The following is a 23,434-nucleotide window of genomic DNA, read 5'->3' on the forward strand; positions in this document are numbered from 1 at the left end:
GAAATGTTGCCAAGATGCTCTCAATCTGACACAGGAGAAGACCCGAACACACCAAGACCTTTGAGTATATACTTTGAGTATAGTGTGCTACTAGAAAATGCAATCTGCAAATGATGTACTTTAGTGATAGTAAATTCTATAGGAGAAGGAATGGCAGCATCTAAGGGCAGTGTTAAAAGAGTGATCAGCCTAGAATCCCTACATAGCCACAAGAGGACTAAATCTAACCCACCTTGAATCTGTTAACCTTTATTTAACTCCAAGCAGTGCTAGCTGTTAGTTGAGAAGATTCCAATGCATACTCATGATGAATAGTAAATCAGTTTAATTGGAATTTGAAATGTGGTCCTAATCTTTTGTGCCAGACAAAAATGTTAGTTATGGGTTATGCCAACATTTAAAAGCTGTATTCATTCTGAAGTCGAGGAGTGAAGGAAAACGTGGTCATGCTTTCAGTTCTGCTAAGAAGCCAACCATTTTTAATTCTTCTTGAACCATTAATATCATTTATGAACATAGCATTCCCATTTTTTTCCATAGTGTGTTTAAAATTTTAAGTCTCAGTCAGAGGCTGGAATATAAGTCACTCATATAAGTCCCATTTGGAGGATGAAGAGTAGGCTAAACATGTTAATAGAAACATTACTATTAATCATCTCATTAATAATCAGTTAATTAACCCAAATCATAATGGTTGGAACTGACATGAACTGAAAATCAACAACACGGGGGGTTGGTGGATCACAGACATCACTGCAGTAATGGAGAACAAGATCCTTCAAATGATAGCTAGCCCATTATCATTGCTCGTTCCCTGAATAGGCTAACACATATATTCTAGGGATATTGTAGGAGAAGCAATGGGGTTAATGTTAAGTGTGAAAGATTAATTCCACAGGCAAAGACAATTAAACTGATTTATTGCTTATCATACCTACACACAAGAGTTTTCTCAAGAGTTTCTCAAACTCTTTCTCAAGAGTTTAACACATGCTTGGAGTAAAGGTCAACAGAACTGTGGTGTGACCTTGAGCCAGTCACTCTCAGCCCTAGGAAGAAGGCCAGGGCAAACCTCTTCCGAAATCTTACCAAGAAAACTGCAATCACCAGGAATCAACATAGATTTGGGGGAGGGGGGGACCCAAAGGCCCTGCCATTTTGTTTGGGGGCCTATAGAGAAGCACACAGCCATGGGGTTGGTTAGTGTTGTGAAGGGTGTCTCCCTGCCTTTAGTAGTTAACTTTTAATATTGAACTTTAACTATCTTTGCCTCTTATCTAAATTTTATATACACTTTTTATATTGTAATATGTTAGTTGTACACCACCCAGAGTCTCCTGTGAGAGAGATGGGCAGTTTCTACTGTGAGGGAGATGGGCAGTTTCTAAATTCGATAGATAAATAAATAATGCTGATAGAGGCTGATTCTAGGGTAGTTAATTGGTAAGTTTGATTGTGGTACAGTTAGTAGCTTTTTCTCTCAAATGTGGGAATCCGAAGCAAAGTTGTGTGACCATAATCAGCAACTGACAGCAGGTTGTCAGAGGGTGGCCTTTTCCAGATCTCTTTTTAAGTTTTGAACACAAAACTTTTGTATCAATGCTTTTCTTCTTGAGCAATATTCTGGGAAAGGGATTGCGTTATTGAACAGATGAACAGCATGTAAATTTAATAAATAACTAAATAAATTTTGTTGTTGTTGTATATAGTTGGAGATATATGGTTTGTATAGAGGAAGGAGAAAGGAGGATGATATTTGGGATGCAAACATATTCTTGGAAAACCTTGGAACATCCTTGAGTTAAAATACATTGCAGTGGCCACATTGTATGAAACTATACTCTGTGCCTTCATTGTTACACACACACACACATACACACACAGAGCGCCTACAACTGCACTTTAAGTCATATCAAAAGTAAAACTATTTTTTAAGAGTGCAATTATAGTCTTTTAATACCAGCTGAATGGCAAACAACTACTGGAGAAAGTTGCAGTAAAATCACCCAAGAGATGCAGGGCTGGAATGTCAAAGTTCAAGTTTTAGCAGTTAGAAAATGTTTATATGGTTTTAGTATATTTAGTATGTTAATTATTAACTTCAATGCACATTCCTCTTTTTACCAAAAACTAGCATGAAAGTTGCAGTTCTGTCTCTTGTTAGATTGCTACTGAAATTCCTGTGGTTTAAAAAAGATTCGCCACATTGCATGCGGGCTGCACAAAAGAGGTTACCTATCTCTGTACGCTTCTTTTTGAATTATTTGCTACAATTGGTTTGCTGAGCTTTTCCATGCCTTGACATTGCTGTGGCCCAAAGCGGTAGCATAAGGCATTAAAATAGCTCTGTCAAAGAATTCAGTTATATTTTAGGTAAAAGAAAATCTCTTAAAAAAGAATGAAAAACACAAAGAAGACAAAGCTTTCTTGTAAATACTTGTGGTATTTATGTTGTATTTCAAGAGAGATTTGCTCAAACTGTAAAATAACACTTGAAAGTTTGTTCATAATTTTTGTTCAGGAAAGAAGCCAAATAAAGTTGCAATTTATTTTATTGCGTGCCATGATCATGTCTTCCCATTTAGCCATATTCTTAGTTTGTATGTTTATTTTAATTTGGGTTTGCAGGTCTTAATGAAGCTGCTGTTTTCCACTGTGAAGCTCATAACAAGAAAGGATTAGCAACATCATCTGAAGCCCGAATCTATATAAAGGGTCAGTCTTATGTGTGAGAATATCTTTATTGTTCTAAAATTTTGTTAATATGCATTCTGGAAAAAACAAGTTGCATTTCTTACTAAGGTCCACTGCTCTTAACTATAGCTATTTCATAACGTACCCTATAAAGTGCCTTTTAAATTAAATTCAAATCTTTAAATGTAGGAAGGGATACATACGTATTTTCTACAAGAGTGGTTCTATAAAAGTGACTACACTAATGAAAAAGCTCTGTATTTTTAACAGCTTTGCATTTCCCAAAGGAATCTGGTCTACCTGAAAGATACAAGTTAGATTCCGTTAAGTATGGAAAAATCAGTAAATACTAGCAGTGGATTCATGAAATTGTTAAGATGGAAAATGTTTTGTGGCTTGATTTATTCAGTGAATTAAGCCTAGACTAGCTTTTACTAAACTGTTGCCTTTCAGATGTATTGGAAAAAGAAGGCATAACTGTCAAATAACTAACTGGAAAGCCTTACGTGTATGTTTGAAGTTTCAGGAATTTGTTACAGGTCCATTTGTTAGATTGGTTTTCCTAATTAGATTTTATTCTTCTTCAGTGCTGTATACAGTATTTCTGTGTGAGCCTAAAATTTCATCCAATATTCAGTGATAATATTAGGAGCATGAATGGATACATAGACTTGGCTGGTTTAGAAAGATTCTGGAAATTAAATGAATTGATTTAGTGTAGCCTCTTCTAATACTATATACTACAACAGATGAGTTGGATCTCTAACTCCCAAAATTCCTAGCCAGCAGGCCTAGATTTTAAAGTCTTAAAATATGATTAGAGGGTGATAGATTGGAGAAGGCTAAGAAAGAGATTTTTCCAAATACAGTTAGTTGGCCAGCAGCAAACCTGGATGAAAGTAGATCATCCCACCACAGTTCCTAGTTGCAATACTACATAGCAGAATGTTGCTTTTTTTAAATGCATTATTAAAATTCACTCTGGTTTGTTTGTTTCAGATTTTTTTTCAACAGTAAATTAAACATCCCTTTTCCTCTTAGATCTTAAAGAAAATTAAGAAAGAATACGACCTTATGATAAATTGTTCTTTTTGGCCATAGCAGTATATAAAGTCTATTTTCGATGCAAATGTAGCATGCTATACTACCATTCATTTACACTGTTACTCCCAAAATCGTCCATCCTAATGTTTAAATGTATTTGTTATTCGTTTCTGGTTTATTTTGTACCACTACTATTATAAATCTGATAAAATTAGAAATACTTTTAGAAATATGAAATATACAGTAAATAAATAATAAAAGATAAAATCATCAGAAAGTGTGAATGCAATAATGCTGATTACTGTGCAGGTCTGTGCGGAAGCAAGTTCCATTTAATTTAATTGAACATAATAAAGAATAAGTTCCACTGAGTTAGCAGAATTTATGTTTGAATAGGAATTATAATTTTGTACACCTGTTAGTCCCTCCTCCTCCTCCTCCTCCTGCTCCTCCTCTTCCTTCTTCTTCTTCTTCTTCTTCTTCTTCCCCTTCCGCTTCCCTTCCTCCTCCTCCTCTTCCTCCTTCTCCTTCTTGCCTGATGCAGCTCTCCCAAATTCATGTCCTATAAATGCATTAGGACTTTGGCTATACTAGTTGGGAATTCTGGGACTATACCCTAACTATTAGTAATGCTTTATCTAGAGGATCCAACGAACTGTTTGAACTCAGTAACTACCTGATAATTACCTCAGTAAGAGACTCATTACCTCAGTAAGAGACTATCATGTTTACCAATCCGATCGTGAAATCCGTAGAGGAGGTGATGTTGCTATCTTCTATAAAAAGTCACATCTAAAAAACATCTAAGTTACCCAAGAGCTTGCTCTTCCTGAGACCATTATCTGTGAACTGACCTTAAATATCACATTTCGGTTCTTACTATGTTACAGAGCCCCAGATTATGACATCAAACATGTAAACAAGCTAAATACACGACTAACATGGGCAGCATCCTGCCCACACGCTTTTATCTTTCTTGGTGACTTCAATCTACCTCATATTAACTGGACCCTAAATGAATGTACAACTGAACCCATACATGTAACCTTCTACAATGCTGTAACAAATCTGGGACTGGAACAATTTGTAACCAACAATACTAGGCTTAACAACTGCCTCGATCTCATCTTCTGCAATAGTTTGAATTCAATTTACAGAATACAAATTAAAGAACCCTTTTCCAACAGTGACCACAACATGATTGACTTTTGTCTCAACATACGTCCACACAAAAATCATCACAACGACAAAATCCCCAATTATAATTTCAAAAAAGGCAGCTATGATCTTGTAGACAACGATCTCTCTTTCCTTGATTGGCAATTTCTATTCATTGGATGCAATATTGTTGAAGACAATTACAACATATTCTTACTAGAAATCAAAAGAGCCATCAAACTATATGTACCAATAACAACTCCCAAAACCAGAAAAAAAAGATCCATAACAGTAAGGAAGCTTCAATCCAAAAAGAGATCACTTTGGCAAAAAAACAAATCTGGTCACGTTGTCAACTTCAAAAGCCGATTCAAAAATCTATGCCACCAAATAAAAACTGAATGCACTTTTCTGTGATCGCGAGCCTAGAGCCAGAAAACAACGCGAGCTGCTGCCGCCCCCTCCTCCTCCCCCTTCTCCTCCCGAGGGGACTGAAAGCAGCTAGGGCTGAGGAAACGAAGCCACCTTGGCTCGCGTTGTTTTCTGCGATCGCGAGCCTAGAGCCTAGAGCTCAGAAAATAACGCGAGCTGCTGCCACCACCTCCCCCTCCTCCTCCCGAGCGGATTGAAAGCAGCTAGGGCTGAGGAAACGAAGCCACCTCGGCTCACGTTGTTTTCTGAGCCTAGAGCCAGGGCGCTTTCATTGCACGGCGGAGCTTCTTGTTTCAGGAAACACCGGGCATCGTTGCTGCCCCCTGAGGGGAGGGCGATTCTGGGCTGCACGATTGGGGGACTTCGTGGCTTTGGGTGGGTGGTTGGGAGCGAGGACGGATGGAGTCCGCAAAGCGGGGCTTGCCTGCCCTTGCTGGCTGCCTCTGCTTCCTTAGGGGTGGGGAAGGGGGCTCATCTGGACCAAGGGTGAGTCTCCCCCTCAGTTTCCCCTGAAGGATCTTCCGTCGCTTTTGCCTTCTCCCTATGTCTTCCCTCTGTTAAAATCCCCCCCCACACACACACACACACACTTATTTTCAGGCGGATAGATTTCGTGTCTGAGCATTCTCACATGACAGTGGGTCTTTCCCCCCCCTAAAAACAGTTAAATAAAGAAAAAACAATATATCCTCATGCAAGAACTTTTCTGCTTCCGACTACCCCCATGCTTACAAGTTGCAAAGGAAGCAGGGAAGCGGCTGCCCAGCTCCGGAGCTCCACACCATTTTTTTTTCAGAGGGAATCTCACTTGAGTATAAGCCAAGGGGGTTTTTTTCAGCACAAAAAATGTGCTGAAAAACTCGGCTTATACTCGAGTCAATACGTTTTCCCAGTTTTTTGTGGCAAAATTAGGTCCCTCGGCTTATATTCGGGTCGACTTATACTCGAGTATATACGGTACTTTATTTAATAAAGTTGATTAATTAAATCTATATATCAACATCTCACTGTCAAGCAATATATAGAAGTGATCTTAAGTTTGCAGTCCTATTCTGTTAATCAGAAGGGTTTTTTTTAAAATAAAGTTTTATTTGGGTTTCGCACACACAAAATACAAATAAAACATCTTTTTTGAAAATAGCATGGTCCTGGGTTGAACTTCTTTATACAGACACAAACTCAATTTCATGCTCATTTTTGTGTTCTATTCCATATCCTACACTATTCTACATTTTCTATATAGTTTTTCCCTCTTTTAATTTTCTCAATTTTATTTTGATTATCTCATCTCAATTCAAATCATTATATTTATACTTTTGTCTGTTCTTTTCAATTTCATATTATCTTTTCTCATTAAACAAATTTTCTCCTGTAGTTACTAATTGGAGTATGACACCTTTATATCTTTTAATTATATCCATTCAACTCTTATTTAAACTTCAATATATACCTTAAGGTCATGATCTTCAATATAATACATAATACATAACTTCCAATCGAATTCTGCTTGGTACATTCTTATAATACACACTATATTCTTTTTTAAAAAAGGATTATAAATATATGTAATTACCGTATTTCCCCATGTATAAGCCACCCCTTTTTTCCAAAATTTTCAAGCCCAAAAAGTAGGGGGGTGGCATATACAAAGCAGGTACACTTTTTATACGTGAAAAATGCATAAAATAATAAAGTAGGAATAAACTGGTTTTCCAGCAGTATGCTATACTTTTTGTAAAAATTGTACGTGATGATACGATTACGAGTGCGAGTACGCGATAGAAATGCATACGCTAGGCATCGGCCTGAATGCTTCGTTCCTACTCTCGTTCGATCGTAGATTGCTAGCGTCGCCGCACCGCTTTCGCGCCATGACCGAAGTTGTAGATCTAGACGTCGAATTTTGTTTCTTTGTAAATTTTCTTTCTTCATAACTTGTTTCTCTAATAAAATATTTTTTTCAAAACTTCACAGTCCAAAAATTGGGGGGGTGGCTTATACAAAGGGGGTGCTTATACATGGGGAAATACGGTATAAACCCTCATTCCATTCCAATTCAGTTCTATCATTAATAATCATTAAAGTCTTAACATCTTTAACATTTCTTTTCAATTAAATAACATACTTCCTTAAAGACACATATAATCTCCATAATTAATTTTTCCCTTATTTCTCTTCACATATGTTTGTAAATCATTAAATATTCATTTTGTTACATTTATTTATTGACAAGCATTCCACTAAGTTACAATAACTATTTTATCAAACATTTTAATCATACATTGTTTCGTATTTTCTGAAATTATTTCTATTTCTAATATAACAATACTATCTTATGTACCTTTGCAGAATCCCTTTTTCCATTAGATTTTCACCCATTATCTTTAAATAGGCCCTGTTTCTCTATATTTTGTTTCTGTCCTTTATAACTTCTTTTCCTTTCTTTCTTCCCTCTCTTCTTCTCCGTCCCCTTTTTACCCCCTTGTCTCTACTTCTAATTCTCTCTTCTGCATTTCCTTCTTCTGTTGCTTTCTGATTTTTCACTCTATTCTTTTTTGGGGTTGTTTTTCCCAATCTTAAACTTTCCATTCTCTTTCCCCCTTTCCCTTTTTCCCCCACCTAAGATTACTTGTTCATTAAAGATGGCTTCTTCTTTGTCTCAATCTTCTTGTTCTGCAGCCATTTCTTGTTGTTTCTCATAGTTCCAAATCTCCATTTCTGAGAAGTTCTTCTTTGTGGTGGCCATTTCTGACCACCGCTACAACCGCCTTCAGGAAGGGGAGTAATGGCCAGCTGGGGAGGAGAGATGCGGGTCTCCTCAACCCTGCAGGCAGTCTCCCCCTTCTTCACCACCTCTACGGGGTGGCTTAGCCCCGAAACCAGCCAGCTCGGGGCGCTCCAGCAGCGAGCACGGATTGAAACCGTGCAGAGATGCAGTTTTGGTCTGTCGCCGAAGAAGCTCAAACTGGAGGCCCAATCAGAAGGAAAATTGATGGAACTCAGGCTAGCTTTCCTTTCAGTAGATCTCTACAGGACTGCACTGCTCAATATTTGTTTTAAATTTTTAATTTGAGGGTTTATGGCTACAGGATAAAGTCTAAATTAAAAGTCAACGCTCCGGGTAAGGGCAGAGTTCAGATTTGGTGCTCAAACAGTCATGTGAAGTTCCCATACTTTCCTGGCTTGGCTACCTGATAGAAAGCTGAAGTAGCTTTCTTAAACTTGGATGTGTTGTGCATTATAATTCCCATCATTCCCAGATAACTCTGGACAGGGGAATGAAGGTTATATTCCCAAACAAGTGGAAAGTGCTTGCTTGGAAATGGCTGAGAAAGGATACTGGATTTTTGTCAGATAAGCTTAGGTTCAAATCCTCATAAAGTTTACTGAATAAGTTTGGATATCAGCCCAACTCACAAGTTTGCTGTAAAAATGACAATGAATAAGAAAGCTGCATTCATCACCTTCAATTCCTTGAAAAAAAGCTGAGACAAAAATCAATATGGAGTAAAATGATATTGAGGGGATCCATTGAATCCAATATGCTTTCCAATACATTGGCAAATATCCATCCCAAATATCAAACAGATTTTCTGGACAAGTTGACAATCATAAATGAGAGAATTATTTATGAATATCTTTTTGTTTCTAACACAGGGCTTCCATCTCCACCTATGAAGGTTCATGTTCTGAGTGCAAGAGCCCACACAGTGCTGCTATCCTGGGTCCCAGGGTTTGATGGTTATTCGCCTTTCAGTTCCTGCAGTATTCTGGTAAATAGAAAATCATATTTAGCATTATTGTAGTGCTTTTTGATGTGAAGTTTTATATAATGTTTACTTTTTCTGTTTTCAACAGCAAGGCTGCAGAATAAATAATTGCTGATATTCTCCTGAGTGTATTGGGATTGCACTCTTCTTTTTGCTAAAGCAGCCTTCCAGTCGCAACAACCCCAGTCAGTGAAACCAAGGGGCCATCTTTTATTGGAATGATGAAAAATATGATCTAGGAAGAGAGGAGATAGGGAAAGCTGGTTTGGTAAATGTAAACAGCTCCACATCCTGAAGGTTGAGATGAACATTAATAATAGCAATAACAACAACATCTTAGCAAAAATAATGAAATTCCCTGACAGCCTTCCTTCCTTTATCCTTTCTGTTAAGTGGGGATGAATTCTTATAGACATTTCATTAGTCAACTAGGTATGCTAGAAGGGAGTGGGGTTTGTTCTCTGTTTATATACAAGTAATTTGCCCTGTCAATGTTATTGGGAATGTTATTGGTAGTTCCTTTATTAGTCTGTTGTTTATTGTTTGATTGTTTGTCTGAGTTAGTGATTCCTTAATTGGGGTATTGTTTACTGCTTGTAAACAATAGCATTTTTTTAAAAAAAACAAAAAGACCGAAGCTCCTCCTTGCCAACAATCAACATCCAGATAAACAGAGATTAACACGATTAATACCTGACCAACAATCAAGTAGTCCTTGGCAAGATATGAACAGATGTAGCTTTTTGCTGCTGTTAAAGAGGACAAGTTTGTAGGGATCACTCCCCCTGCAATGAAATGCAGGCCTTCAAATGTTGGCCTTGAATCATGCCTGCTCTGAAGAGTGCATGCAGATTTCTAGATATGGTTCTAGTGAATCATGGTTGAAGCCATGAAAATGAAGCTGGGGCAGTTATTGCAATGCTGATCCATCTCTCTTAGCATCCACTCTACTCACAACAAGCATTTGCATAGGAGGATAGGTGTCAACTTTTGTGAAGTCTCTGTATTTTATTTTATTTTTGAAACTGTGCCCCACTCACAAGGTCCTATTTTTTTCTTTCCCTTTAAATGTTTTTACTTCTTGCCAGATTTTTTTTAACCACATTATCTGTGTGGGCATGTTGTTTATGCTGGCTTCCAAATGCCCTGCCTTTTTCCCACTGCTATTGTGTTTATTAGGCTGGTTTTAACTGCATTCCACATTCTGATTACTGGAATGTTTGCTGTATAAGCTCCTCAACAAATGAATTAATGAACTTTTTGAACATCTATCCATTTTCCTTTGTTTAGTATCTATTCTACAGGATTCCTGTAATTATCAAAGGAGGAAAACATAGAAATAATCTAAAGTTGCATAACCTTAGGCAGTAGCCACTTAACATTTAAATATCTCAAGGTGCTGCTATGTACATTTTTATACACAGTCCAGCCATGTCAAGAAGTATGGGCTTCTGTGTAAATAAGTGCTCCTCAATCATTTTTATTTCTACTGAAAAGTGGGAGACTTTCTTCTTCTTTTTTGGCTTCTCTGAGACTTCTGGCTTCACAGTAACTGTTCTTATTTGTGAGATTCCTGGAAGAGAGGACTGCTTAACTTAACTCTTTGAATTCCATTAGCTTCTGGTGAATTTAGTGTAATTATAGATTGAACAGGATTACAGCCTTAGGCAAAATTTAATCCCAATTGGAGCACAGCAGACTCATAGAAATCAATTCCATAATTTCACTGCGCCTGTTTGGATGACCGAAGTCTGTTTATCATTCATAAATGATAAAAGAGGAAGATATTGCTTGTATATATTTTGCCTGAAAGGAAGCAGAAATAAGAGCTTTATATTCTGAAAATATAAAAACACAGCAGGTATTTGTATTGGTTACTGTACTAATCTATCTGTGCCCTTATAAAGCTGTGCAAAAAGATATCTTACCTTTATAACATTTCTTTTTTTGAGAGAGAATACGTCTCCAGGGTCACCCAGTACACTAGATGTATTAATGGAGATTAGAATGGTTATGGTTCATCCAATATTCTAGCTTTTACAATGCAATAGTGGTAATAATTGACAAATCACATTCCCTAGGATATTCAGAAATTATTAGCTTTTAGAGAAGAAAATGTTGTGCAACCTGTGGCAAAGAAAACATTTTGTTACATATATAGGATCCAATTAGATCAACAATCAAATTTTATGTCCTAAAGTTCAAATTACTTTGGGGGTTTTATTACACATATTTATGAGTAATATATAAGTGAGCTTTAACTCTAGATACATCCTTTTGGTATCTGAGTTAGGTTTTCATTTTGGGACTCATCACTTTGGGATATTTGCTGTGTTTTTTTAAATTATTCTCATATATAATTTTTATTACAGAAGGTCTTTTTACCACAGAGTAAAAACAATATAGTTTTTAAGTTAAAAATAAATGAAGAAAAATAATAGAAAAGTGAAAAAGTCCTCAATGTCTTCAAATATGGCTGAGAAAAAGATTTATTTGAAAGCCTGAACTTGCTGCCAATTAGTTGGATTAGAAGTCTAGTTCCCTATACTGTTGAATGGCTTCCCATGTCTACTGGTTATTAGCTGAGAAGTATCTCCAATCTCTTGATGTTAGTTGTACTGTGAGAAAAGTCTAAAACATCTGAATACTACATTTGAATAGTTTGGATTAGAGCCATAAAGCCATTGCTCCTTATTTCTTTTGGGACTGTTTCTTGACAAATGGAAAACTCCAGAGATGGCAAAGTAAAAATTGCACATAGACAGAAAGCCCAATTCCTCAAAAGAAAATATAAGAGCACAGAGTCACTTCCACAGAGCAGGTTTGTAGTCTTCACCCTTTGAGATCATGCTATGGTTTTAAATAATTGCTTCATGCTGCCAAGGAAGTGCCTTTCCTTGTTGATAGCCAGGCCTCATCAGCATTTCCTGAAACATGATTCATTCCATTGAGTGGCCTGGACAAATGTTTTCGCTTTTAGTACCTAAATGAAACTTAAGGAAAGATTTCCTGGCAAATTTATGTGCAGGTGAGCCTAGCTTTTCAGTTTCCTTTTATATGATATTGGCATAAAGTCCATTTAAGCCACCCTCATTACCTTTTAACTATTCTGAATAAACAGCTTTTAGGGACTATCACGGCTGGTGGAAAATGCCGTTCTTTTTCCGGATGTCATCATGTTGATGGTATTCATACTGCATTGTTACTGAAGCTCTGGCAATAGATTAAAGAATTTAAAAAATAAGCCTCATTCCAAATGTTAATATTTTATATTAACTACTACATGCACAAATGAAAACTGTAGAAATAAAATTCTGAGCCAGAAAGTATAAAAAAAATCAAAGTTAATTTTTAAAGCAGTGTATGTAAAACATTCAAAAACTGGACTAAAATTACTGAAATGTTGATCTTTTAAAAGGTATCATGGTTTAGTTACTATGTTTAAATCAAGTAATCTCTTCCACGTCCTTTTTTACTACATAGAGAAAATTAAAAGTCAGAGGTATATATTTATAACTCTTAGAAATGAAACAATCCAAAAATAGGAACAGCTGGTTATAATTACCTCTCCATTTACTTGTCAAAGCATCTCATAGCACTGTTGAATGCTTTTTATGCTTTTCTTTACAGAGGGTACAATAGTATTTAATGCTATTATTTATTGAATGCTGCAAAGGCTGAAAAGAGACTGAATTGAAACGGTACCTATTTTTGTGCATGCTTAAATGCATGTGTGTATGTGTGTGTGTGCTCAGGTATGGGATTGGGAATCCTGTGAAATGTATCTTCCCTTATTCACTAAGACATTGAAATGCCTATAAAAGGGAGCCAAGCAGTTTTTCACTACAAGTGGGAATACGAGACAGTGCCATCCTTTTACTCTCTGATGACCTCCATAGTCAAATCTGATTGGCTAAATAATTATATGACCTTGCCTCACTGACTGTTCCTGATGGCCTTGATGTGTCTCCTGAGAGAATGGCCTCCCTTACATTATAATTGTATAAAGCAAGTTGCCAAAACCTATAACATAATGGAGTACAGTACAGTGGTGGGATTCAAAAAATTTTACTACTGGTTCTGTGGGCGTGGCTTGGTGGGCGTGGCTGGGGAAAGATACTGTAAAATCTCCAGTCAGAGCTGGTATTTGCCGGAGTACTACTCAAAATTTCTGCTACCGGTTCTCCAGAACTGGTCAGAACCTGCTGAATACCACCTCTGGTACAGTAGCAAGTAAAAGGCAATGAGTTTTGTGGGAGTCATAGAGAACCTGAATATATGAACATTTTGGGCTACTTCCTTCAAAACAATTTCAATCATAAACCTAATTCCACCCGAGTCTCTTTGACTTTAGTTCTAATCAACTTTTGTAAAAAATAAGCAAAGCTTAGATTGTTAACAGCATTACTTTCATTTACTGGCAGGACTCCAGATAGGCCTAAGTCATTCTTACAATCCATCCAGTGCTCATCATGGAGGAGTACCCTTTGCTGCTTTTTGTTATCAAAATGCTTTCTGTCAGCCCAGGCAAAGAAGGACTCCTCATCCACCTTCTTCAAACAGAAAATTAAGCATGGATAATTGAAAAGATACTTTCAGAGCATTCTTTCCTTAACCGTATTTGCTTAACATTTTTTAAACTAGGTAAAAGAAGTCGATGCACCAAGTAACAGTTCTACGATGACTTTTAACACTTCTGTACCACCGCATGAGTATCTTATTCAGAGTCTATCAGCCATGAAGGATTACAACATCAGTGTTTCTTGTATGAATGAAGTAGGATGGTCAAGCCTCAGCCCTTGGATTATGGCCAGTACAACTGAAGGAGGTAAGAATTATCAACAAGGCAGCATGATGGTAGCAAACAGAGGAATGAAGGATCATTCTCCAGGATATTTGCAGTGGGTCAGCTAAAAGTTCTGATGCTCTATGATTTAACAATAAGCCCCTTTCTTCAGTGGTGGGATTCAAAAAAATTTACTACCGGTTGTATGGCGTGGCTTGGTGGGCGTGGCAAGGGAATGATGCTGTAAAATCTCCATTCCCTCCCCACTCCAGGGGAAGGATACTATAAAATCCCATTTTCTCCCCATCCCACTAGCCTGCTTTCCAGCTCCGTTCTCCTGTGCAGGGCAACAAAAGAAGACCCAGCCGATCAGCTTGGACTTGGGAGGCAGAGAATAGGTGGGAGTGGGGCCAGTCAGAGGTGGTATTTTCCGGTTCTCTGAATTACTCAAAATTTCCACTATCAATTCTCCAGAACTGGTCAACACCTGCTGAATTCCACCTTTGCCTTTCTCCTTTAAATTTGTGTACTGAAATAAAGGCAAGGGCAAACAAAAATAAATGTGGCGTGAAATGAGACAGATGCATATTCCAGTCTGTACAAACAAATCTCTGGGCTGATTGAATGCCCAGAGGCACTTTGTTCTATAGAGCAATATTCTCTTTCCTAGCCACAGTTTTACATTTGATTATAATTGGTGGCTCAATAATGAGCCTCTCCTATTCCCATGCCTATTCCATTTTGTTAATATATGACTATCTGCACAATATTATGCAAGTAGCATATATAACCCTTTAAAAAAAAACTTTCTAAAATGAAAAGCACTAACAAAACTATGGACTCAGTAAGATAATGACCTACAAGTAATTATTTTGTCATTATTTTGCTTTTCTTTTTGAATGATACATACGCCATTCCTCTGGATCTTTAGTACAAATTGTTCTTAATGAAAATATATGTTATGATTCTGCTATTATTCATAAACTATAATTTAGGGAGGATTGAACATATAGAAAGAGATGTAGGAAAATACTTATTTGTAAAAGGCAGCTTGCTAAAATTCCCGCCCCCCCGCCCCCCTTGATCTAGAGAACCAAGCCAGTAAATATTGTTTTTATTCCTGTTGTTTCTTTTTTTCTGTTTCCACCCAAAAGATAAATTTTATTTTGTTTGTTTCTCTGTTCTGTTCTTAAGCTCCATCTGGTCCCCCTTTGAATGTCACAATCTCTATAAACGAATCCAGTTCTTCAGTAATAGTCAAGTGGATTAAGCCTCCTGCTTCACAGATGAATGGTAAACTTCAGAGCTACAGGATCTCTCATGTGTGGCAAACTTCAGAACGATCTGTACGTATGAATTAATATCGATTAAATAGTCAACACTGGCTATCCCAAAGAAAGGATTTTTAAAAAACATGAACAACTGCCAGCCTTTTAGGTGCCATAAGAAATATCATGTTATGAATCCAAGCTATTTTATCAAGAATCAGACTGTATCCATCTAATTATGCCTTCTATCCTGTCATTAGCTACAGGTTTTCAAAATCTGAACCAAATAACTTTTTCCTTCCCTTACACTTGATCTTAGCCAAAAATCTAAGAAGCAATCAGATGTGGATCACTTTACATGATTCACATCTGAAAGAAAGCTTTACATGCTTTCTTATTTTTTGTGCCTCGTGCTGTATGATATAAAAGGAAATGATCAATGAGAAATTGTGTCAAGAACATAAACTATCCATTTCTCTCTTTCTGATTACCTCCTTTTTTATTCTCTCTCCGAGATCCTCTTTCCACAGAGAGCAAGAACCTTGAAAAGAACAGATAGTTCTTACATAGAGCAATCAGACTTCCCACAAAGGAAGGACATGTCATCATTTTTGTTCTCTTATCTTTGTCCAGTAGGCATGGCCTTAACATCAAATATTGTGCAGCTTCTTGAGTATCTCTTCCTGAGCAGTTTTTCTCCTTGGTGTAATGCTTTCCTAAGAAGTCTTAATTGCAAGTTAAGAATCTCAGCTCTTTGACCTTAATTACAGTTACTCCTTGAGTTAAAATGGCAATTGGGACTAGAATTGCTGTCGTTAAGGGATGTGGTTGTAAAACACAACACTGTGACTGTATTCTTTAACTACAGCAATCACAGCAGTTCTGGTTGCCATGATAATTCCAGTCATTAAGCAGGAAGAGATAGGAGTTCCAGATGATGAGCACAAGGAGGGTACAGAGGTGTCACAGGCAGGTGCTAGGAAGTGCGGGCAATATAGTAGAATCCACAGGTGGGTCAAGAAGGGCTAGTGGGAGGTGGGGGATGCTGGGAAGCATGAGGAGGCTGACTAGGAACTCATAGTCTGTAGTGAGGTTCCTTGGGAGAAAATGTCTCGGGAGTGATTACAGAAGTGACTTGAAAATTTCCCTCCCAGCTTCCCCATTGACTTTGCTTGTGGGAAGCTGGCAGGTAAGGTTGGAAATGGCAATCAGGTGGCCAGATCATGGTCATGTGACCATGGGGATACTGCAACAGTTGCAAGTTTGTGGATCAGTCATAATTCCCACTCATTCAATACCAGCATAATTTTGGATGATTGCTGAACAAGTAACCTGGGGACTAGCTATAATTGTTTAGTACCATCCAGGAGGCTTGCCTGCTGCCACAAATGGACAAGATCTTAATTTATTATATGCTGAAGGCTTTTTGCCTCTTAATTGCTGTGGCAGATTCCTACAATTGAAAAACCAGTTTTATTGATGCTGGAAAAACTAATTCCATATATATGATGACCTAAGTATTTTTTTAAAAAAGTCCTTTGAATGCAATTGGTCATACAAGTTCCCCCTCCTGGTTTATGGACTCTGTTTCCTGAAGCAAATTCCTCTCCTGTACAGGTAATCCTTGATTTATGACCACAATTGGGACTGGAACTTCCATCACTAAGCGATGTAGTCATTAAGTGATATATCACAATGCCATGCCCAATTCTATTATTATTATTTTTTGCTATGATCATTAAGCAAATCACCATAGTCACTAAGTGAATCCAGCTTTCCTCATTGACCATGCTTATCATAAACTGCCTGAAAAGATTACAAATTGTTATATATGATCTGAGAAACTGCAACCAATATATGCTGGCTGCCCAGTTCCCAAATCGTTATCATGATCAAAGGGAATGCTGTGATAGTTGTAAGTGTGAGGACTGGTCATAAATCACTTTTTTCTGTGCTATCATACCTTTGAATTGTCACTAAATGAATAGTAAATCAAGGACTACATGTACATCTTAGCCATCAATAAGGGATATCATGGTGAATGATAGCTAACTCCTCTAATTTTATTTTCGGGGAATTGTTTAGTATTACAGTAATCACATCAGATTAGTGCTAACCTCTCCTTTAACTGTATAAACAGAAATGAATCCCTTTGCCATTGAGATTGCAGTCACAAGATTGAGATTACAATCGTATATTGCATCTAAGATTCATTATGGCCCATCTCACCGCTTTATAGGAAAATTCTGCAACAATGAATTCCTTCCCTCTAGTAGCCTGGCTGGCCTATTCTGTTCCAGCTGTGGCTTCCAAACTATCTTCAAAGGCAGCCAGCCCTGTGTATGCAATGGGCTGTGTATGCAATACAGCCCTGTGTATGCAATGCAATAATTCAGACACAGGATGATAAATTGCTGTTTACTTCCAGATGTGTTTTGGCATTGTGCTTTTCAAATAATGTTATTAAGCCACTTGAACCTGAAGATGTTGCATAGTTGGGAATCTTCCTCCAGAGACTTTTCATCTCTGAGTGTGGCCACCCTCAGTATTGTGCTAAATGTGTTATACAACAGAGAAACAACGGCTATGCTACAGAAATGAGGTTTTCTGGATAAGTGGCAGGGGGAGAATAACTGGTGTTTTTTTACATTTCTTTACCCCAGATGACTTTATTTATCTTAAAGTTAATTTTCTAATCCAAAAGTGTAGCACATTGTACATTCATCAGTGTGGTATGAATATCTGCTCAGAGTTTTATCACACTGAGCTATTTAAATATGGTACGTTTTCCATAAAAGATTATTTATGTTTGTTTTCTATAAAACTTTAGCTTTCTGTTCCCTTTTTAGGTAGTTCATTTTAAGGATTTAGAAATCACAGCATAAAGATACTGAAATCAGCACAGTAGTGTTACAGTCTTCTGACTAGCACAGAGTAGAGACGCTAACTCAGCAACTTACATTACAGATGGTGAGCTAAAGGTTACTTCCTGATCCTCAGAACAAGATATAAATCTGTGTATCTAGTTTTCCCAATAAAATATGCAATGTCAAAACTTTTTCATATATAGATTTATCTTTTAATACAGTTCATCCCCAAATCCTTTTTTTTTTTGCCTGATCAAAGGTTAGACATTAACTGGAAATCAAACTGGACTGGCAACTGAAACTGATTTGCTAATGACAATTTTGCCTATTCCATGACATTTAAATGCAAGTTTAGAGAATTCTGAGCAATTGTGTGGTCACTTGTTCCCTCTCTGAAGAGGCTGCCCCATTCTCCAGTTAATAGGACTCAGCCAGAAGTATCCAACACACAGAATCCAATGAGGTTTTTTTTTTTTTTTACAAAAAAGATGAAAACAAGCCTGATGTTGTTGTTATACTCATTTTGTCCTTTGCCTGTCCCTTGACCCCTTTTGTGGACACTTCTGTTGCTCAGCCTGCTCTCCGGTGTAATAAAGTTACCTCTGTTCTTTGTTTTTCATCCTTACGTAAGAAGGTGAAGTCAGTGTAGGTGAAATGTTTTTAAGTTTGACTTTCTAAAGGTTTAGTTGGTGTTTAAGAAGAGGAAAAATGTATTAAGCAGAAAAATCTTTTAGATAAAATGGAGATGTATGCATTATACATTTGTATCAGAGGTGGTATTCAGCAGGTTCTGACCAGTTCTGGAGAACCGGTAGTGGAAATTTTGAGTAGTTCAGGGAACCGGCAAATGCCACCTCTGACTGGCCCCACCCCCATCTATTCTCTGCCTCCTGAGCCCCAGCTGATTGGGTGGGTCTTCTTTTGTTGCCCTGCACAGGAGAACAGAGCTGGAAAGCAGGTTAGTGGGGTGGGGAGAGAATGGGATTTTGCAGTAACCTTCCCTCAGGCGTGGGGAGGGAATGGGGATTTTGCAGTATCCTTCCCCTGCCCTGCCCACCAAGCCACTCCCACAGAACCGGTAGTAAAATAATTTGAATCCCACCACTGATTTGTATATGCACTGCTAACCTCAGAATTGTTAAGAGATTGGACATAACAGAATAACAGAGTTTGGAAGGGACTTTGTAGGTCTTCTAGTCCAGCAGTCGCCAACCAGTGGGCCACGGCCCACTGGTGTGGCCTTGAGAAAATTTTGGTGGGCCTTGAGAAAATTTTGGTGGGCCGCAGAGAAATCTCACCCCCAGAGCACCTCCCCAAAGCAATTAATCCAAGCTGCACAGAAACACAAGGCTGTACCGCCCACATGGCCCGTAGGAATGCTCCCCCCACTTCACTCCTTACCCAGCAAACTTGCCTGCTAAAATTGCTATTTTTCCTTTTTCCGAGCATCATCTGTTCTGCTGTGCCAGGAGATTTAGATTAGCTAGGAAGCAGGAAATGGTTGGATTTCTTGCTTTCTAGCTAGTCTTTAGATCTTCAGCTCTGCTTCCCTTAGGACTGAAGGTTTGCTTGCAAGCAAATTCAGTGCAGACTCACAGCAAGCAAATTTGAGAGATTGAGCTAGTCAATGGCAGATAGATAGATCACTGAATGGATTCTGTGATCAACTCAATCTGCCTGCTTTGCCTGATTTGAGGTAAAAATTGCTTTTTTATAAAAAAAAATTCAATATTTACATACATGGTGTGTTGTGAGTTAATTTTGTGAGTTTGCTTGCTAGTAAATTTTGGAAGTTTCCTTTGCAAGCAAATTTTATGGGACACACTGATCTAGCCAATGGCAGATAGATAGATCTCTGAATGAATCTGTGATTCTGTGAGCAACTCAATCTCCCTGCCTGCTTTGCCTGATTTTGGGTAAAAGTTGCTCTTTTTTATAAAAAATTCAATATTTATATAAAGATTTATAATATTTACATACAAGCCATGCCCAACCAGTCACATGACCACCAAGCCACAACCACAAATTAGGCCACGCCCACAGAACCGGTTAGTGGTTCCTGGGATCTAAAATTATGAGTTTGATGGTCCCTGAGGTCCAAAAGGTTGGCGACCCCTGGTTTAAAGCATCTCAGCTTTTCTCAGCCTTCAATATGAAACTGGAAAAAAACAGCTGCTGCTTTAAGGAGTCAGTGGTTAGGACTGTTAAAGTAGTAGCACTTTCTTTCAGACAACTGTTGTGAAAGAACCTTATGTGAGTTCTGAAGCACTTCCTCCAAATTATTTTTAAAGCATACACAATTCTTTCAGTTTCCCATTGTCTTCTGGGTAGATAGATACAGTTCCAAACAGAGTTCTGAGCTGCAACCACTGTTTCTAAGAAAGAAACCAATCCCAACGAAATTACGTAAGGTCTTTACTGTAACCACAATGGGATTTAGGTAAAAAGAAAAAGTCTTCGTGTCCATTACGTATCTGATATTAGCACAGTTGAAAAAGTCCAGAAATATTTCACAAGAAGAGTTCTCCACTCCTCTACTCGTTGTAGAATACCTTATGGCACCAGACTTGAAATTCTAGACCTAGAAAACCTTGAATTACACAGTCTTCAGTCTGATCTAAGTATGGTATATAAAATCATACATTGCAATGACTTACCTGTCAATGAATACTTCAGCTTCAACCATAACAACACTAGAGCAAATAATAGATACAAACTCAAGGTTAACCGCACCAAACTTGATTGCAGGAAATACAACTTCAGCAACAGAGTGGTCAATGTCTGGAATACTTTACCTGACTCTGTGGTTTCCTCCCCAAACCCCAAAAACTTTAACCTTAGACTGTCTACTATTGACCTCACCCCTTTCCTAAGAGGTCTGTAGGGGACATGCATAAACACACCAACATGCCTACCGTCCCTGTCCTAGTGTTTCTTGTATTTTTCTTATATGTACCCATTTCATGTATTCATAACTATGTATATACTTACACCTATTATCTTGTAAGCGATTGACAAATCAAATAAATAAAAATAAATAAATAAATTCTAAATTAAAAAAAATAGAGTTGCCCAGAGTCACCTTACAGGGGAGATGGGCAGCATAAAAATGTAATAAATAAAATAGATAAAAAATTATGACAAATTATTTGTAAAAAATTATCTATAGTGGATGATAAATACTTTATTTTGCACTCTTACAAAGGGATACATCCTATTGAACATAGAACTTATTTTTGAATAAATATTCAGCATGAAAGGATATTTTTATCACTGTATCTTATGAAGTTCCTCTGAATGCAATTATTTAAGTTGACATAAATTACTTATTCCCATTTTATCATACTTTTCCTGATAATCCCAGCCTGTCTTTTTTTTTAATTTTTCCTTTTTCATATATCTGTGATAAATTATGTTATGTGTGGTAACCCTTATGACTTTTGCTGACCAGGACTGAAGGACAGGCTGTGAAGGATCTGTTTAAAATAAGGGATGAGATATGGATAAAGAGATTGTTTGCTACATTTTACAAGAAGGTTGTTCAAGTTGTTAAAATTATTAAGACTTGTGATAAAGGGGAAGTCACAACATATCTTACTCCTTCCCCCTCCTATTTTCCCCACAATTTCCCCAACTCTATTTGGGAGCTGAGGTGGGCTGAAAGAACAAGATTCACTCAAGGTCACCCAGCTAGCTTTCATGCCTAAGACAGGACTGGAAGTCACAGTCTCCTGAGTTTTAGCGTAGTAGTGTAGTACCAGTAGACCAAACTGGCTTTTAAAATGTTTTGTACTTGTATTAATTTTTAATCTGTATAACTGTAATTTTAAATAAAATTATTTATATAAAAAAAGAAAAAATCTTTCTGATAAATTCATTTTGTCAGAGTTGCAGCCTTAATCATTTTTTCTTACTTCCTATTTACAGAGAATTTTATACTGGCTTAAACAGTAGCAGCTCTGTCCTTCAACCATGTTATCATACTAAACTAGTTTTTCAGCTGCATTATGAGTCACAGAAAATGTGGAGGGTGGAGACTAGGTGACAATTTACTAGGAGGTGGTACCTACAAGAACTGTTTTGGGTTTTTTCCCAGTTCTTCAGCTGATTCATAGACTCTACTGAAAATTTACAGGAACAGAAATTTATTTCAAGTTGGACGTGCTAATGCTATCAGATGGAACCCATATGTAATTGGCAGGTTGATGCCTAAGTTTGCAGATTTTTCTGTTTGATGCTATTATGACTAAACTAGATGAAAGTAGATGAAATCTCCAAATACACATTTCTTCACAAACGGCATTCCATCAGGGTGATATTTAAGACAGACAAAAGGTATAACTTAAATATTTCTTTGATTTCATTGAAATCACAAATATAGTAGGTAGCACTTGTTGAAATAATATTGTCATTGACTATATACAGTAGTAACCTTTTTGAGATTTTCAGGTCATTAGTGTTGTGGCCTGTTGGCTGCCATCAGAGCTAGGAGAAGAGTCAGATGAGGAGGAGGTTGAAGGGAAGCCTGGACCAGATTCAGAGCCTTTCAAGGCTCTGATGATGAAGCAGAATCAGAGGCAGATGCAGAACCGGGGCCTCTGTCCGTCCCCAGGTAGAGAGGTAGCTGTCTGCAGATCTGAGCTCAGTGATGGGGAGGAACAGATGGGGGCTGGCCATCCCAGATGCGTGTATGCCTAGAGAGGAGAGGAGAGCAATGGAAGGCAATAAGCTGGCTCTCAGGGAAAAGAAGTTGTAGATGCTAGTTTCTGGCTGGGAAATAAATGGGTTTGGGAGTGGCCTGTTGTCATTCGTTTTTCCTTGTATATCAATCAAGTTGGATTCCTTTGCCAGAACCAGATTTGTCAGGACTTAATTGCTCTGTATTTGAGGTGCCAATGGAGTCTCCCTGCTAGGAAATAATGTTCCTACCCGGTTTTAAAAGGGGGGGTTGTTTTACTCATGAGTAAGTGGTTTCTCATTGCTTGCGAAGGCTGGGTCAGAACAATTAGTAAGTATTCTTGCCAATTTCACCTTGTACATGTGTAGATAGGAGTAAATTTATTTTGCCCACTTTGACTTTTTCTCCAGTAAGCAGGCAGAGATTGCACACTATTCTAGAAGGTTAATCAAATGATTGTTGGCAAATTATTATTTGATATTAAGTTGTCTTAGGACTCCCCACAGATTTGCCTGTCCAATTTCTTTTCTTTTTTCTTCTGTTTTCTATTTTGTAGAAATTAAATCTATTCCTTTTTGCTTCTTTTTAAAACAATACACCAAGGATCAGTTTAAATGACACATCAGTTCTAAACCATCAGGAATTATACAATTAGCATGATGGAAGCAAACAACAGATTTTCTGTTTCTGCAATTAGGCAGGGAAGAAGACTGAGCATGGAAATATAAAAAAGATCA

At 37.6% G+C, this 23,434-nt stretch overlaps 1 protein-coding gene across 3 annotated transcripts in view; it reads left to right on the forward strand.

Annotated features, from left to right (window-relative positions):
- Positions 1-23,434, forward strand: part of MERTK (MER proto-oncogene, tyrosine kinase) — a 79,097-nt gene that overhangs the window by 11,707 nt on the left and 43,956 nt on the right. For all 3 annotated transcript variants that reach the window (XM_026695924.2, XM_026695925.2, XM_087931606.1), the window contains 4 exons: positions 2,629-2,715; positions 8,986-9,101; positions 13,743-13,926; positions 15,079-15,230. In XM_026695924.2, coding sequence (XP_026551709.1) covers positions 2,629-2,715; positions 8,986-9,101; positions 13,743-13,926; positions 15,079-15,230 — 539 coding nt within the window. The remainder of the gene's footprint in view (positions 1-2,628; positions 2,716-8,985; positions 9,102-13,742; positions 13,927-15,078; positions 15,231-23,434) is intronic.

This window comes from Pseudonaja textilis, chromosome 1, assembly GCF_049901715.1.
Source record: "Pseudonaja textilis isolate UNSWEBS1 chromosome 1, rPseTex1.2, whole genome shotgun sequence".
Lineage (NCBI taxonomy): Eukaryota > Metazoa > Chordata > Lepidosauria > Squamata > Elapidae > Pseudonaja > Pseudonaja textilis.